The sequence below is a fragment of the Thalia democratica genome, chromosome 1 (assembly GCF_965202585.1).
Source record: "Thalia democratica chromosome 1, ktThaDemo2.hap1.1, whole genome shotgun sequence".
NCBI classification, from domain to species: domain Eukaryota; kingdom Metazoa; phylum Chordata; class Thaliacea; order Salpida; family Salpidae; genus Thalia; species Thalia democratica.
Genome location: NC_139165.1, coordinates 16,974,381 through 16,989,976, shown reverse-complemented (window position 1 = coordinate 16,989,976; position 15,596 = coordinate 16,974,381). Strand labels below are relative to the sequence as shown.

The 15,596-nt window shown below is 25.7% G+C and overlaps 1 protein-coding gene across 1 annotated transcript; it reads left to right on the top strand.

Moving 5' to 3' along the window:
• Nucleotides 1–2,078: 2,078 nt before the first annotated feature.
• LOC145834276 (uncharacterized) lies at nt 2,079–5,637 on the top strand. The gene is made up of 5 exons (XM_082941668.1): nt 2,079–2,171; nt 2,330–2,430; nt 3,453–3,550; nt 3,678–3,811; nt 5,065–5,637. The coding sequence occupies exons 1-5, from the start codon at nt 2,079–2,081 to the stop codon at nt 5,635–5,637; spliced, it is 999 nt and encodes a 332-aa protein (XP_082797794.1).
• The last annotated feature ends 9,959 nt before the right edge of the window (nt 5,638–15,596 follow it).

Sequence of the window (15,596 nt, the reverse complement as noted above, 5' to 3'; positions counted from 1 at the left end):
GTTTAAATTTATAAAAACTTCTGAAAAAACTTACTAATAAAAATAATATACTAGAAGACATTTTACAAATGTTATTTATTCAAGAAAACAAGTTACTAACGGAAATACTTAAATTATTAGTTTAATAAATAAGCATTTAATATATCTATCCAATATATTTTATATTATTAACTTAAAAATTATATTTAAATAACCAATAAGAATGTTTGTAAACATATAAAAACTATTAATTAAAGAAAAATTATTTGTGTCATTTATTTATATAGGATAATGGGTTATGCTTACGAATCGGGGCACACGCTTTTCAACATTATTTGAAGGAACTTTTTCCTAATTTTAAAGATATTCAACATACTTTTGCTAACAGGTCCAAATTTCAAAAAGTAAAGACGTCGTAAGGTAAGAACTTTGAGAGGTACGCACCCGCGTAAGGTACGCAAATTAGAAATTATCTTTTTATAGTTGGTTTTTAAAACTAAACATTTAAAAATTTTTTACAGGTATTATCAGAGACGAAGACAAGCTCTTTAAAGCAAAGTTAGAAAACTGTAACAGTAACTACCAGTGACATTTCAACTACGTTTGACATTTTTACTATTTCAAAACTTTATCGTCAAATAAATGAAAATTTTATTTTTGTGAAACTTGTATTTGACTAAAACGAAATAAAATTAAAAAAAAAGTTTAGTAATATATTTAGTTAAACCAAAGTTTAGTCAAACTTGTACTAGAACTGTTTTAAAAAGAAAATTAATTATTATTATCAGTAGATAGAAATAAGAATGCAACTCTTCAAAAGAAATTAAACTCTAAAATTTATCAATATTTTTAAGTTTTAATTAACTAAGTTTAAATAACTTTTTAAGTTTAAACCACAGACCATTTTTTAAATAAATATAAAAACAACTTAAACATTGTTTTCAAAACTAATTAAGTATAACAAATATACTGTATTTTTAAAGTAAAGATACTACTCAAAGATTTTGTTTAACTTCGTTTCTTTTTTCGTTTGCTTTGTTTGCTGAAAATTAAATTAAAAAAATATTAGATCGTTTTTATACAGCATGATCTGAACATCATCTAAGTTGACAGCACAGCAGAAGTATTAAAATAGTTTCAAGTCAAATTAGTTCTAAAATATTTGAACAATTGTCAAAAGCTGAACCTGGAAATTTCGAAATTATTTTCTTATATATGATTATTTAACTAAAATAATTCTATAAAAATAAGTTTCATGGCAATTAAGAGGCGACTGCTACGCTCTTTTTATTTTTTTTTAATATAAGAAACAAAAGTAAAACATTGATGTTAACAATATTAAAAACGTATGTTAAAAAAACCATTAAAGACATTGCTATTTTTTGCTAAATATAAGAATAAAATTAGATTAACTTGTTTTATTTTCGCTAAAAGTGTATGCACGCGTAAATTTTCTTGTTTATTTAAACTAAAACTTCGTTAAATAGCTTAATTATATTAAAAACTATTGCACACACTATGTATGTGCTTGATAAAACGATAAAACTTTCAATACTTTTTTATTTTTTTAATAAGTATCTGCACAATATGTAAATTTTTCTTTATTCAACAATAAAAATTTGTTATAATAGTATTATTTAAACTATAGACTGTTGCACGCATAACTATAACAATGCAAAGTTGTAAAAAATATTTAATGAAAGCGTTTAAGATATCATTAACTTACTAATCAGGTAAGCATTTTAAAAGAAAACAAAGTTTGAAGTTATTTAGTTAAAATATACTTTATTTAATTGAATTTTTTTCTTATTTTCGTTAAATTTTAATTTTTAGATTTTAGAATTCAGTCTTAAATTTGATAAACATGACCAAAATAATGTTTTAATGTCATGCCAATACTAATTAATTTTGTTAAAAATCATAAAACTACTACTTATTAAAAAATAATTACAATTAGTACTTTATAAAACTCGCCTCAACAAGCTGTTTTAAATCTATTTTTAATAACTTGTTTGAAACACGTTAAAATTGTGACAATGGTAACATAAAAACTAGTAATAAACAAACATTGCAAATCATATTGTCATAAAATTACCAAAATGTCTATCATCTACGGAGCTGATGTAGAATTTAAAGAATGTGGAGTCTGTCCCTTGGAAAAGGACTTGATAAAAATTTCGCTAATTCTAGAGGTACTGACTTTTATAAAAACTTAATATGTCCTTTATAATTTATCACTTTTAGTTAATTTTAGTTAATATTTATCATGTTTAAAGTTAATAAACGTTTTGTATATAATAAAGTAAAAGTATTTAATCATTTCAATAATTTTTATAAAAATTTAATACAGAGCGCTCAAATTGGACGAGAAAGCTACTATCGCGACTTGTTAATTAGGCACAACATCCTTCCAAAAGGCAGAAGATGCAAAAAAGGCAACAACCCTTGCAGGTTTGTATGTATAGTTAATTAAATGTGATAAAAACATCTATGTTTCTTAACTATGTTTAATTATTTTCTAGAAAACATAAACATGTTCAAAAATTGATCAAGTAAAATGTTGGTTGATAACCTTGAGCAAAAAAAAAGTACAAACTATATTTTTCATTATTACTTGAAAGTTCAAATTTGAACTAAACAAAATTCTAAACAAAAATTAAAGGGCCACTCCATATGTAATATATAACTAAAAAATTTAATGAAAAACGCTTGTACGTCTAATTAACAACATTATTATAAAAAAATATTGAAATAAATTACTATTGCAAGATAGTGTTAAAAATTACTTAAACTATACTTTATTTTTAAACTTCTTAAAGCCATGATTCATAAAACATTAAGGTTATAGGGGGGTGGTCGTGCTTTTTACAGGTTAATCTTAATTTATAGAGTATTAAAACAGCGAAAAAATACTATTTTATTTAAAATCTATCTTCTTCTACATTTTTAAGCAATCTTCTTCAAACTTTTACGATCTAATCTTTATACAATTAAAAAAAAAAACGTTACTCTGGAATTTAAAAGATTATAAGTAAAAATAACTTTTCATTGAAAAAAAATTTTTTGTAATTTTCTTCAATAAAAATTTATTTACTTACCCTTAGCATGTAGTTTGTATTTAAAGATTTCATATAAAAGCTAAAGTTAATTTTTAAAAAATGTGTTTACCCACCCCTCCAGCCGGGCTAGTGAATTTAAAGTAAATTTGATTTTTATACTTGTTTATTCAGGCTTAAATGAAGTATTTATTCGATGTTAGTTTTAATTTTATTTACTAAAACTTTTTATTTTGATTAAATTTTGACATGTTTAGTTAACATAAGTTAAGTAAAAAGTATATAAAAAGCTTTAAAAAATTTACTGACTCAGCAATTATACAAATCAAACTGACCTTAAAAAACTTTCTCAAAAAATATTGCTATTGTACTTTAGTAACAACTTTATGTGCTTTATTAATTTTGATATAAAATTAGATACTATGCTGACAAACATTTGTATCGTTGCAACCGAGGCTCCAGAGGCCACAGGTGCCAATACAAGGTTTCTGAAAAAAAAGGGACTTTTGCTGAAAGTATGTTTAATAGTTATAATCTCAGCTTTTTATAAATTCTTGGATGTAAAGCTTTGACAGTTATATATTTAAAAACTATAACTATGTTTCTTTTAATTTTTATTAATATTTCTTTTTGTTTTAAAAGGGTTGTCATTTTCCTATGAGAAGTTGGTCCTAATGATTTACGACTTCGCGCACAATGTTAGTGTTAAAGAGATGATTTTACAAAATATGTTGACTAACAAGAGTGCGTCAGAATGGGCAAGTTTCTTGTGTCAAGTTATTTAAAGTATTTATCAGCTTTCATTCAAACTCGTTACATTTTGTAGTTATATTAGAATTATCAAATTCGTAAGTTTCAATATTCTTCTTTTTTATTTTGTATACAGTTCTTTTTTATTAGTGATAAACATACAGATAACTAATGTATATAACATATATGATCTAATATTTATAATATAAAAAGTAAAAAATGTTATGAAAAATATAAAATTTATTTATTTGTCGGCTAAAATGTGCGTACCATACCGACAGTTCGTTAGGTAATTGTATTCAATAATTAAGCTCATATACTAACTTTATTGGCTATTTACATGACTATACAAATTAAGGCCATAGGGGGGGATCCAACATTTTTTTTTACAAAAATTAACTTAGGCTTTTATATGAAAGCTTTAAGTACAAACTACAAACCAGTTTTTATAGAATTCAAAAATATTATTTAACTTTTGAGATATTTAATTTTTTGTAAAAATTTTTCAATATAAACGTATGGACCACAAATTTTTCGGGGTCAATTTTCTCGGAAATTTTAAAACGCACTAAAAACCTATCTCCTCCTTCATTTTTTGACCTAGAGACTTCAAATTTTCAGGAAATGTTCCTTTTAATATTTTGAAGAATCTGAATGTTGGAATTTTTGAAATTTTGAAAAATAAAAATTTTATCCACAAAAAAATAAAAAAAAAGGGTAGTTTTTTGACAATAATTTTTTTTTTACTCAAAATGAAAAAAATTCCTACAATAGATCCTTTTAAAGTTTAATGATACACATTCTGTAAAAATTTGAGAAAGATTACTCAAAAAATGAAGGAGGAGATAGATTTTTAGTGAAATAGTCTTTTTTCGCATTTTTAGTTTTCGCCTTCCATAAGGAACCTATTGAATGCCCTTTCTTTGATCGCTTATATCTCAAAAGTTACTTTGAGTTTTTTTAAGCGGTTAAAAGTGTCTGATAGCTCAGATTAAATTCTACAAAATAAGATCAAGTTGTAAAAAACAAAGTGGACCCCCCCCTATGGCCTTAAAAGATATTTAATTATTAATGTTATTTAACCAAATATAAAAATATATTTTGTATTAAAAAAAGACCTCACGTAGGTGTAATTAACATGAACACAATCAATAGAAAAATATTATATATGAAAATTTCAACATTAATTCATAAATTTTAGTTTTGTCAATTTTCCTCTACTACTACAATGTATTGCAATACTAACACTAAAAAATTAAATATGGTTCATAATTTTAAGGTCTGCAAGGAAGCAATCGAAGACCAACAAACAATAGGAGGGGTAGGTGTGGTCGTCGAAATTGACGAAACCCACCTTACCTCTAAAGCTAAGTACCATGTTGGCAGAGATGTAGTGAGGGAGCACATGTGGGCGTTCGGGGGAATCGAGAGACACACGGGCCGAAGGTTTTGTATGCCTCTCGGGCTTGGCGGTAGCCGAAACATGCCAAACCTCGAGCCCCTCATAAAAAAACATATAAGGAGAGGGTCAATTATAATGAGTGACAGCTGGCCCGCCTACAACAACATAGGTAATCTTGTCGACGCCAACGGGGCGTCGATGGATTACTGTCACTATAAAGTGAATCACAGCGTAAGTTTCGTCAACCCGTCCAACCGTTGGGTTCATACCCAAACGGTTGAACGGTTTTGGGGCGATCTGAAGGACCACATAAGTGGTCGTGGCAAGGGGTTAAAAATTGAACAAAATGTATATAGATACTTGTTTTTGAAACAGAACAAAATCAACAAGTTTCATTATTTGTTACTCGAGTGCGGGAAGTCATTCCCGTACGAAGTAGAGGAAGACTAATTTTTGTAATATGTTTGTAGTACTTAAAAGGTTTTCGTTTATTATTCGTGTTTTAGTTACATTGGTAGTTGAGTGCAGGAGGTCACTCCTGTACGAACAGAATCATCGTTTTAGTAGTTAATTAAAAGTAAATAGTTAAAAGTATTAAAGATTTTCGTTATTATTCATTTAAAGAAATTTCTTTATAGTTAAGCTGTTAGTATTATTGAAATAGTTTTTGTAAATAATAAAAAGCGTTGATACAACAGCAGCATAATTAGTTTTATGTTTATATATGTTTAATCAATAAAAAAGTAGATTTCTGTATAAGAGTTTATGCAATAGTTTAAGTTTTATAGCTACTTTTAGTTTTTTAACTACTTTAGAATAAATATTATGTTTTACTAAGGTCAAGTCAGTCAAAAAGATATTTAAAAGATATTCTTAAGTTTATAAAACAAGTATTTATGGGTAGAAGTTGTTTTTTAACAAAACAGGTTGAAGTTAAAGTATTTTTGAGGCTAAGTTTCCGATACAAATAATAGTTATTTTTGAAATAAATAAAGATTTATATTTAATATTGTTTGTTAGTTTTTTATTTAGCTTAGAAATTCGGCTAAAGCTTATACTTTTGATATTGTTTACCTAACGATATAAAACGCTTAAAAAAATTGGTCTAAATACCTGGTGTAAGATCAAACTTTTGGTTATCGAGTCGTACACAACATGCTTACGTTTTTCAATCAACGTGCCGGATCCGAAAAAAAAACAGCTTTTTGCGGACCGGAGCATTTCAAACTAGTGGTTTACCGGATCCAGTATCCGTATCCAGCCGAATAATGGCCCGGGTTGTAATTTAAATAAAAGTTTTGAAACCGGCCGAAATCTAATTTTATGGAAACAGTTGATCGCTTTTTTAAATCCTTCAACTTCACAAAATTTATCAAGTCTGAGAATTTTAGATGTAGATTGAGACATGTCAGATGTTTAAATAGTGTCTACAAAATAGAACTGACATTATAATTGACAAAGGTACGTATGTAAAAAATTGTCCTAAAAAAAAACTTTGCTTGGGGTAGTTTAACAAAAAGATATTCAAACTAAGTTTAAACAACAAAATACATTAGACTTAGTGGTGTAACTATTAGTACACATTAATTTATAAAGTAATTTTTTAGCATGTTTTTAATATCAGATTCTTATAGTTTTGTTTTGTAAAAATATGATACATATTTTTATAAAAAAAAATGTTGTTTTGTCCCTTTTCGGGCCTGTCACTTTGCTCGTAAGTCGTATACTTATACTGATACTGTTATAGTCCCTAATATAGTAGGTGTAAAAACAAATAACAACTACTAAACTCATTTTATGTTAATTTTTAAAATACTTATGTTAAATAAACTTGTGTTTATATATTAGATTAGTTGTTGTATTATAGTTAATTAGTTAAACTTGTACCGCTTTAATCAAGGTTTTTTCTGACAAAAATTTTGAATCAAATTTGAAAATTAAATTCAAGTTGATTATTTAATAAAATGGTCTGTAGTTTAAACTTAAAAAGTTATTAGATTTTATTATTTATATAAACGATGTAGCCTTAGAGGTTATATCGCTAGGTTATATCCTTAGTTGATTCTAAAAGCAACATTAAGCTTTTTGCAGACGACACAAAAATATTTAGCCAATCTAACTTAGTTTTACAATAATCTTTAGATAAAATCTACCATTGATTAAAAGAAAGGAGATTAAACCTAAATCCCAGCAATGTCATGTTTTGAATATTCAGAAAAGTACACCTATTCCAACGTTTGATTTTAAAATAAACAATGCAATCTTACATAAAACTGAAGTATTTAAAGACCTTGGAATTTTTATTTCAGATAATTTAAAATGAACCCATCACATTAACTATATTTACCGTACTGCATCATTTTTATCTCTTAAGCACTAAAAAGCTTTATATCTACGGATTTGGTAATTCTTAAAAAACTGTACCTAGTTTACATCCGTCCTAAGATGGAATACAACACACCTTTATGGTCTCCATATTCTATAAAAGACATCAACCAAATAGAATCTATACAAAGAAAATTTACGAGATTAATCTTTAATCGGTGCAACATTTCATATACGTCATACATAGACAGACTAAAAAAGCTTAATATAAAAACTTTAGAGTACAGAAGACTTGAATTTGATCTCATTACTTTTTTTAAACTGATTAACAATGAAACTACTATTGATTCTCAAACTTTCTTTAAACCTTATGAAAATAATTACTCACTCAGAGGTAATAGTAGAAAATATACATGCAAATATCATTTCTACTATGTTGGTTGGCACAAATCTTTTTTCTATCGTTCGGTAAAAATGTAGATCAAACTTCTAAATGAACTAGTATCGTGCAAAAATCTTAAACATTTTCGATTAAACTTAAAAAAATTTGATTTAAATAAAATATTTACCAGTAAAATTTATAAGTGATTAGTTTTGTTCATCTCTTTAGCCATTGATTTGGTGTGTGGTATGTAGTTTATTGGTAGTTTAATCTGTAAGCTACACCTTCCCCTTATAGATTTTAGGTACTTTTTCAACTTTGATATTTTGGAAGGGCTATTGTTAGTGTGCTTTAGGCTTTAGATTTTAAAATTATTGGATACTCAGTTGATTCCTAAGCTAAATTTGTGAACTGTTGCTGCCACATTTTTGAAGTGATTTTTGACTGAATTTGACGTGGTGAAACTTTAAAACATAACGAGTGGCAAATAGTAGCTGAGATCAATGTTCTGCAAGATGAAGACAGGTTCTGAAGAATTTTGACAGGAGTTGCTTGTTACAGGGATTTGTTGCTTTGGAACGTATAATTGGAGATTGGTGACTTTGGAATCGTTGAATATTTGTTTGTTAAAGTTTTAGTTTATTCAGTGTGTGCCTTGTATAAGTTTTATGTTTATTTAATCACTGTAATTTGTTTTCTTTTTCATTTTATTTTAGTGTCTTTCAGTTTAAGTGGCTTAAGTTTTAATGCCTAGGTCCTTCGTTGGACAATAAACTTAATAATAATTTAGTTTTTAATTATTTCTAATTTAATTTTTATCTACTGATAAATATAATAAATATCTTATCTTAAACTAATATGAACTAATTATTAATTTTTTTTTGAACTTATTTGGTTTTAATAAAAAAAATGTTTCACAAAATTAAAATTTTCATTTATTTGACGATAAAGTTTTGATATAGTAAAAATGTCAAATGTAGTTGAAATGTCACTGGTAGTTACTGTTTCAGTTTTCTAACTTTGCTTTAAAGAGCTTGTCTTCGTCTCTGATAATACCTGTAAAAAATTTTTAAATGTTTAGTTTTAAATAAGTATCTCAAACCAACTATAAAAAGATAATTTCTAATTTGCGTACCTTACGCGGGTGCGTACCTCTCAAAGTTCTTACCTTACGACGTCTTTACTTTTTGAAATTTGGACCTGTTAGCAAAAGTATGTTGAATATCTTTAAAATTAGGAAAAAGTTCCTTCAAATAATGTTGAAAAGCGTGTGCCCCGATTCGTAAGCAAAACCGGATAATGAATGGACAGTTTATAAGGTGTACAAGTATTCAAAGGTATACTTGTTTAAATACATTTTTGTTTAAATTTATGAAATATGTTAGAGTTTATAGTGTTTTCTTATGTTACTAGTATACAATAACTTTTTTTTAATTTTTACTATTCTTGCAAAGCAAATAATTTAAACATTTTTATAATATGTTATATTTACATATATGTATAAATATATGTATTTAAGGTTTTATACAAAGTTCTGATCGATAGTGCTCGACAAATCAAATTGGAGCTTAATGTTTATTTATTTAATTATATAAAAACTATAATTCAAACAGCTGTTTCACACATTGAAATGTAAAATTTCATGTGATCTTCAGTGAGTTGTAGTTTATTATAATAGTGAACAGAAATTTCGATTTTGGAATTTTTTATAGTAATTATGACGTAGTAATGGTACAGTTTATTGTACGATTAGTTGAATTTGAAATACGCTGTAAATGTTATTCTATGCTTTTTAGGAAAGTTTAAAAAGGTTATTTTGGAAAAATGTTTTAAGCTTTTAGAAAAATTGCTTAGGCTGTTGGGAAAAATATTATTAAATGCCATAAAATACTCGTGTTTGCTGCTTTGATTTTATTTTGTTTTAATATTTAGTTGGTTTTAATTTTGTTAAAAAAGTATTTTTGATAATGGATGCATATGTTTTGTCTTTCGCTTTTCTTGTTTAGTGTTACGTTCTTATCTGATTTTTCGATTTCTATTTTTTCTAAGTTACAAAGTTTGCAGCCGAATTTATTATTGAATTTTAATTTTGTCCTGTTTAATATTTCCCATTTAATTTTGTAGTCTGTATTGTTATCTTTTAAGTTCCATATGTAATTCGCTAGTTCTGTGTTATCAAAATATCTTACAGTTGCACAAATAATTTCAGAAGTAAAATAATAGCTCACAACAACAAAATATTAAACAAAAGCAATATAGACGATAAAAGCACCATAAAAGATAAACTTTGTAATTGCCGTAAAGAACCTTGCCCTTTAAATAACGAATGCCTAGTGTCAAATATAATTTATAAAGCAACAGTAACATCAAATAAAACAACAAAGCAGTATATAGGGTCGACAGGAAATACCTTTAAACAAAGATACAGAAACCACAAATCATCATTCAACAATATTAATAAAAGACACACAACAGAACTAGCGAATACATATGGAACTTAAAAGATAACAAAACAGACTACAAAATTAAATGGGAAATATTAAACAGGACAAAATTAAAATTCAATACTAAATTCGGCTGCAAACTTTGTAACTTAGAAAAAATAGAAATCGAAAAATCAGATAAGAACGTAACACTAAACAAGAAAAGCGAAAGACAAAACATATGCATCCATTATCAAAAATACTTTTTTAACAAAATTAAAACCAACTAAATATTAAAACAAAATAAAATCAAAGCAGCAAACACGAGTATTTTATAGCATTTAATAATATTTTTCCCAACAGCCTAAGCAATTTTTCTAAAAGCTTAAAACATTTTTCCAAAATAACCTTTTTAAACTTTCCTAAAAAGCATAGAATAACATTTACAGCGTATTTCAAATTCAACTAACCGTACAATAAACTGTACCATTACTACGTCATAATTACTATAAAAAATTCCAAAATCGAAATTTCTGTTCACTATTATAATAAACTACAACTCACTGAAGATCACATGAAATTTTACATTTCAATGTGTGAAACAGCTGTTTGAATTATAGTTTTTATATAATTAAATAAATAAATATAAATATATATATAAACTTTTTAAGTTTTAGTTTAAGTTTTAGGATAATACTTATCAAAAAATATTAAGCTAGTAATAGTCAAAAAGATAAAGTCGTATAAGTCACAAATTTCTATAAGTTGATTTATAGTGTTTTTTTTTTAAATTACTAAAATTCATACATAACCTTTAAATAGATATAAAAATTCAATGTCACGCTTTAGATAACCTTTTAGGTGTTATTTTCATCTCGCTTTAAATTATAAAAATATAAATTAAGCGTCAACGTGTTTATAGTGAGTTTTCAAAGATGCTTTGAAGTCATTTTGTTTGTTAAAAGCTTAATTTAAATCAATCAAATTAACTCAAATCAAACAAATTAAATCGTATTAACTTTAAAAAAAAGCATTTACTTTGTTTTATAGTACACATTGAAAATTCAAACTAAATTATAAAATTTTTGTCAATTTTACTAAAAATTAAGTGTTTTAAAATAACTTACACTAATTTCAAACTTTGTTTTGAATAATTATAAAGATTCGAAAACACAAATAAGCAAAAAAAGTAAACATTGTTGTTTATAAAAAAAATATTTTCACAAAAAAACTTTGTTTACAAATTCACCTTAACTTACATATTTTTATACGTTATTGAAAGATTTTTGTTTTCAATTAATAAAGTTTGAAAAAAAAATAGTATATCAGTTACTTTTTTTAACTTAAAGAGTCCTATGAATTTAATACTTCGAACTCTTAAAATCGTTGTACATGTTTTATAATTTATGAGGCGCATATAAAAAAAAAACTAAAAGCTTTTCTAACAACTTTCCACACAAGCTTATTATTATGAATCAGTTTAAAATAAATTCAAACGCATGTAAGCCAGATTGTGCGAAGAGATACTCGTTACAATTTACTGAAACATCAAACGCACACAAGTGTGATTATAAACTGATTTTTGAAATTAACGTGTTGTTAAATCTGGCAATACCTTAAACAGATGTCCTAATTGATTTTTAACTCAACGATTTACTATGATTTGCAACAAAAACTATGATGTTAAATCAAGTTTCTCTTGTTTAAAACTTTAACTATAATATGTATGGAAAGCGGTAGAAAGCTTAACTGTCGAAGGTAATCGATTATACGTCATAATGACGTAATAAAATTTGACATCCGTTTAAACTTGTATGTATGTCGAAAATTCATGTAGATATCTCTTTTACTCATTTTGGGAAACTTTTATGTTTTGATATATTTTAGTGTTCTAAATAAACTAAACTTTTTGTTTAAAAGTTTTCATACTCCTGTTTTTAATTTTGAAAAATTATAGCTTTCAACTATTTATATTAAACATTGTTGTAATATATCAAAAAAATAGTTTCACAGAAAAACTTTGTCAACAAGTTTACCTTAATTTACAAATTTTTAAAAATTTATAAAAAAATTTTGTGTGCAATTAATAAAGTTATGAGCAAAAAATAGTATACAAATTGATTTTTAAAACTTAAATAGTCCTATGAATTCAATACTTCGAACTCTTTAAATCGTTGTACATGTTTTATACTTTATGAGGCGCATATAAAAAAATCAAAACTTTTTTACAACTTTTCACACCAGCACATTATTATGAATCAGTTTAAAATGAATTCAAATGCATGTAAACCAGATTGTGTGAAGAGATAATCGTTACAATTTACTGGAACATCAAACGCACACAAGTGTGATTTAAAACTGATTTTTAAAATTAAGGTGTTGTTAAATCTGGCAACACCTCAAACAGATGTCCTAATTGATTTTTAACTCAACGATTTACTATGAGTTTGCAACAAAAACTATGAAGTTAAATCAGTTTTCTCTTGTTTAAAACTTTAACTATAAAAAGTGTATGGAAAGCAGTAGAAAGCTTAACTGTCTAAGGTAATTGAATATAGGTCATAATGACGTAATAAAATTTGACATTCGTTTAAACTTACATGAATGTCGAGTTTTTATAAGGATCTCTCTTTTACTCATTTTAAGACCATTTTCATGTTTTTATAAAGTTTAGTGGTGTAAATAAACTAAACTTTTTGTTTAAAAGTTTTCATACTTATGTATTTTAAGTTTAGAAAAGTTAAAACTTTTAAGTATTCAGATTAACAACTTTATACATTTTTAATATACTTATTGTACTTTTTACTTACTTTAAATAGAAAAGATGTATTATTGTAGCTAAACTCATGTAAATACTTTAAGTGTTGTAAACTAGGCTTCTAAAATAATAGATTGTTTTGATCAATTTGTGACGTAACAAAGGTAAACAGATGACTGATGTTGAAAAACATTATAAAATCTGAGTCCACTGGCTTAAGTTGTTTTTATTATCGACAATAAAAAAGTTTTGTTAAGACGTTAGGAATTCCTCATTTATATTTTGAAAGTTAAACTCAAAATGATAAACTTAAACTAAATACTCTGTATTGTACTATTTAAAAGAATTAAACATATAAGCTATTAAACAGTTTTTTATTTATGCTATGTTTTGAAGATATAAACCTTAAAAACAAAATATTCAGAAAATGAAAGATGATTTGTTCACTTAATCAATAGATTTTTTTACACATAAATTTTCAGTGAAAAAAAGTTTTCACGTTAAAATTAAACGATATATCAAACCACTGAACAACGGATTCTATAAAAACAAAATTTATTCGTGATTGTTCGATTATTGAGGAGGGAAAATAAACAAAGCTCAAGAATCATTCATTTGTCCATAAACCTAATTTAAATAATTAGATCTAAAAAAACTACTTTTGTGATTTTAGCTTTAGTAACCAGTGTTTAGTTAAAATTGTATTTAAGTATTTTTATGTTTGTATTTTAATCCTACTTTAATAACTAAAAATAATCGTATATAATAGAAAAGACATCTTAATACATTACAAAAATACTTTTTTGTTACATAATTTATGAAAAAGCTCGTAGTAAAGATTACTTAAAAGTACTTCATGCTTATTTAAAAACAAATAAATAGTGTTTTTAGTTATAAATATAATAAAAAATATAAATACAAAAATAAAAAAACAATTTATAAGTTTTCCTATTCTATACCGAAGGCTATTTTGCATGCGTTTATTTTACTTTACATTGTATAATCCTTTAATAACTCTACTGATAAAATCAAACAAAGTATTTAACTTTTAATGACTTTGTAACTAAGACTCAAGAGCTTTTATATTAATATCAAAGATCAACTATATTGAAAACTGTAAAAAAAGGATCAAAACCGTTAAGTATTTTTGATTTTTTTTTTGTATTTTTCTAAACAAATCAATCATCATTACAAGTTATCTGTCACTAATAATCATTGACCTGGAAGTTATTAAACAAGAACGGTCTCTTAAAAGTTCATTCGTCAACCCTAATTTTATGCATTATCAAGCATTACGTCATAAACGCTTGTGTTAGAATTGCCGCTTTTACAATAACGCGATTAAAGACATGAACAACTTTTTAGATTAGGCGAGTGAACTTTCCCAAAGCAAGACATCTGCCCACTTTTGCCTTCTTACGTCATAAACGACTTAAATGCTTTTCCGATTTTGTTTGCAATTCGTGCATAAGATGGAGCAGTCTGTTAACTACTGGGAAAGTCTGTAGCACTGAATTCAAAAATGTTACTGACAAGATTAAAACAAGTTTAATAAATTCTAAAAAAAAAAAATTGTACTTTAAGGTATAGTTAAAGAAAAAGTATTAATAAGAAAAACAAAACCATTTCAAAAAATTTAAACATAAATTTTATAAAGCTGTAAAAACAATTTAGAATGAATTTTTATGATTTATGGTAACAAAATTTAAACTGTTGCAAGTTCGTTTTTTTTATTTATTTTATTTTTTTAAAAAACGTTTGACTCAACAAAATGTTTTAAACACACATTTGTCAAAAAAGGATTTTATGAATAAAAATATACTCTAGTAAAATTTATAATCATAAACAATACTTTGCATAAACCTTTAAGTGTAGAGTTTTACAAAATAGTCGAATAGAAAATCTGAAAATGAACTTATTAACTTTAGGTGTGTTGTTTCAAAGATATTCTTTCAAACGTTTCGTATAAAGTTACTATGTAATAAAGTATTTATATTAAGTTGTAACCTACAGATGTAGGTACCTTTAATACTAAACTTAACTTATACTAAATAATGATACTAATAATATTTAGGCTACTCTATATAAAACTAGGCATGACATGAGTTAACATATTTTATTACTTTTATTTTAAGAACTATTGCAAACACTAACAAATATATAAAGAACATCAAATTTAGAAAACACTTTAAATGTGGTCAAAACCTTTACACAAGATTTAATCTAGCAAGAATATACTTTAAGAATGTATAAAACAAAATCTGATTTAACTACTTAGAATGTAAATAAGAAATACTTATAAAAATAGTACTAATCAAAAAACACTTTATATAACACAAGAAAACAATATAAATGTCTATTCTTCATTATCACGTTTACTGCAGCAGGCTGTGGCTAGAATTTCCCTGTCTGTCTGTTGTATCAGCTTATATAAAACATTCCATAACTCAATGTTGCATCAGGGTTTCTGCTCTGCACTTTATTTTCTCCTTTTGTCAACTGTATTAAACTTAACCTTGCG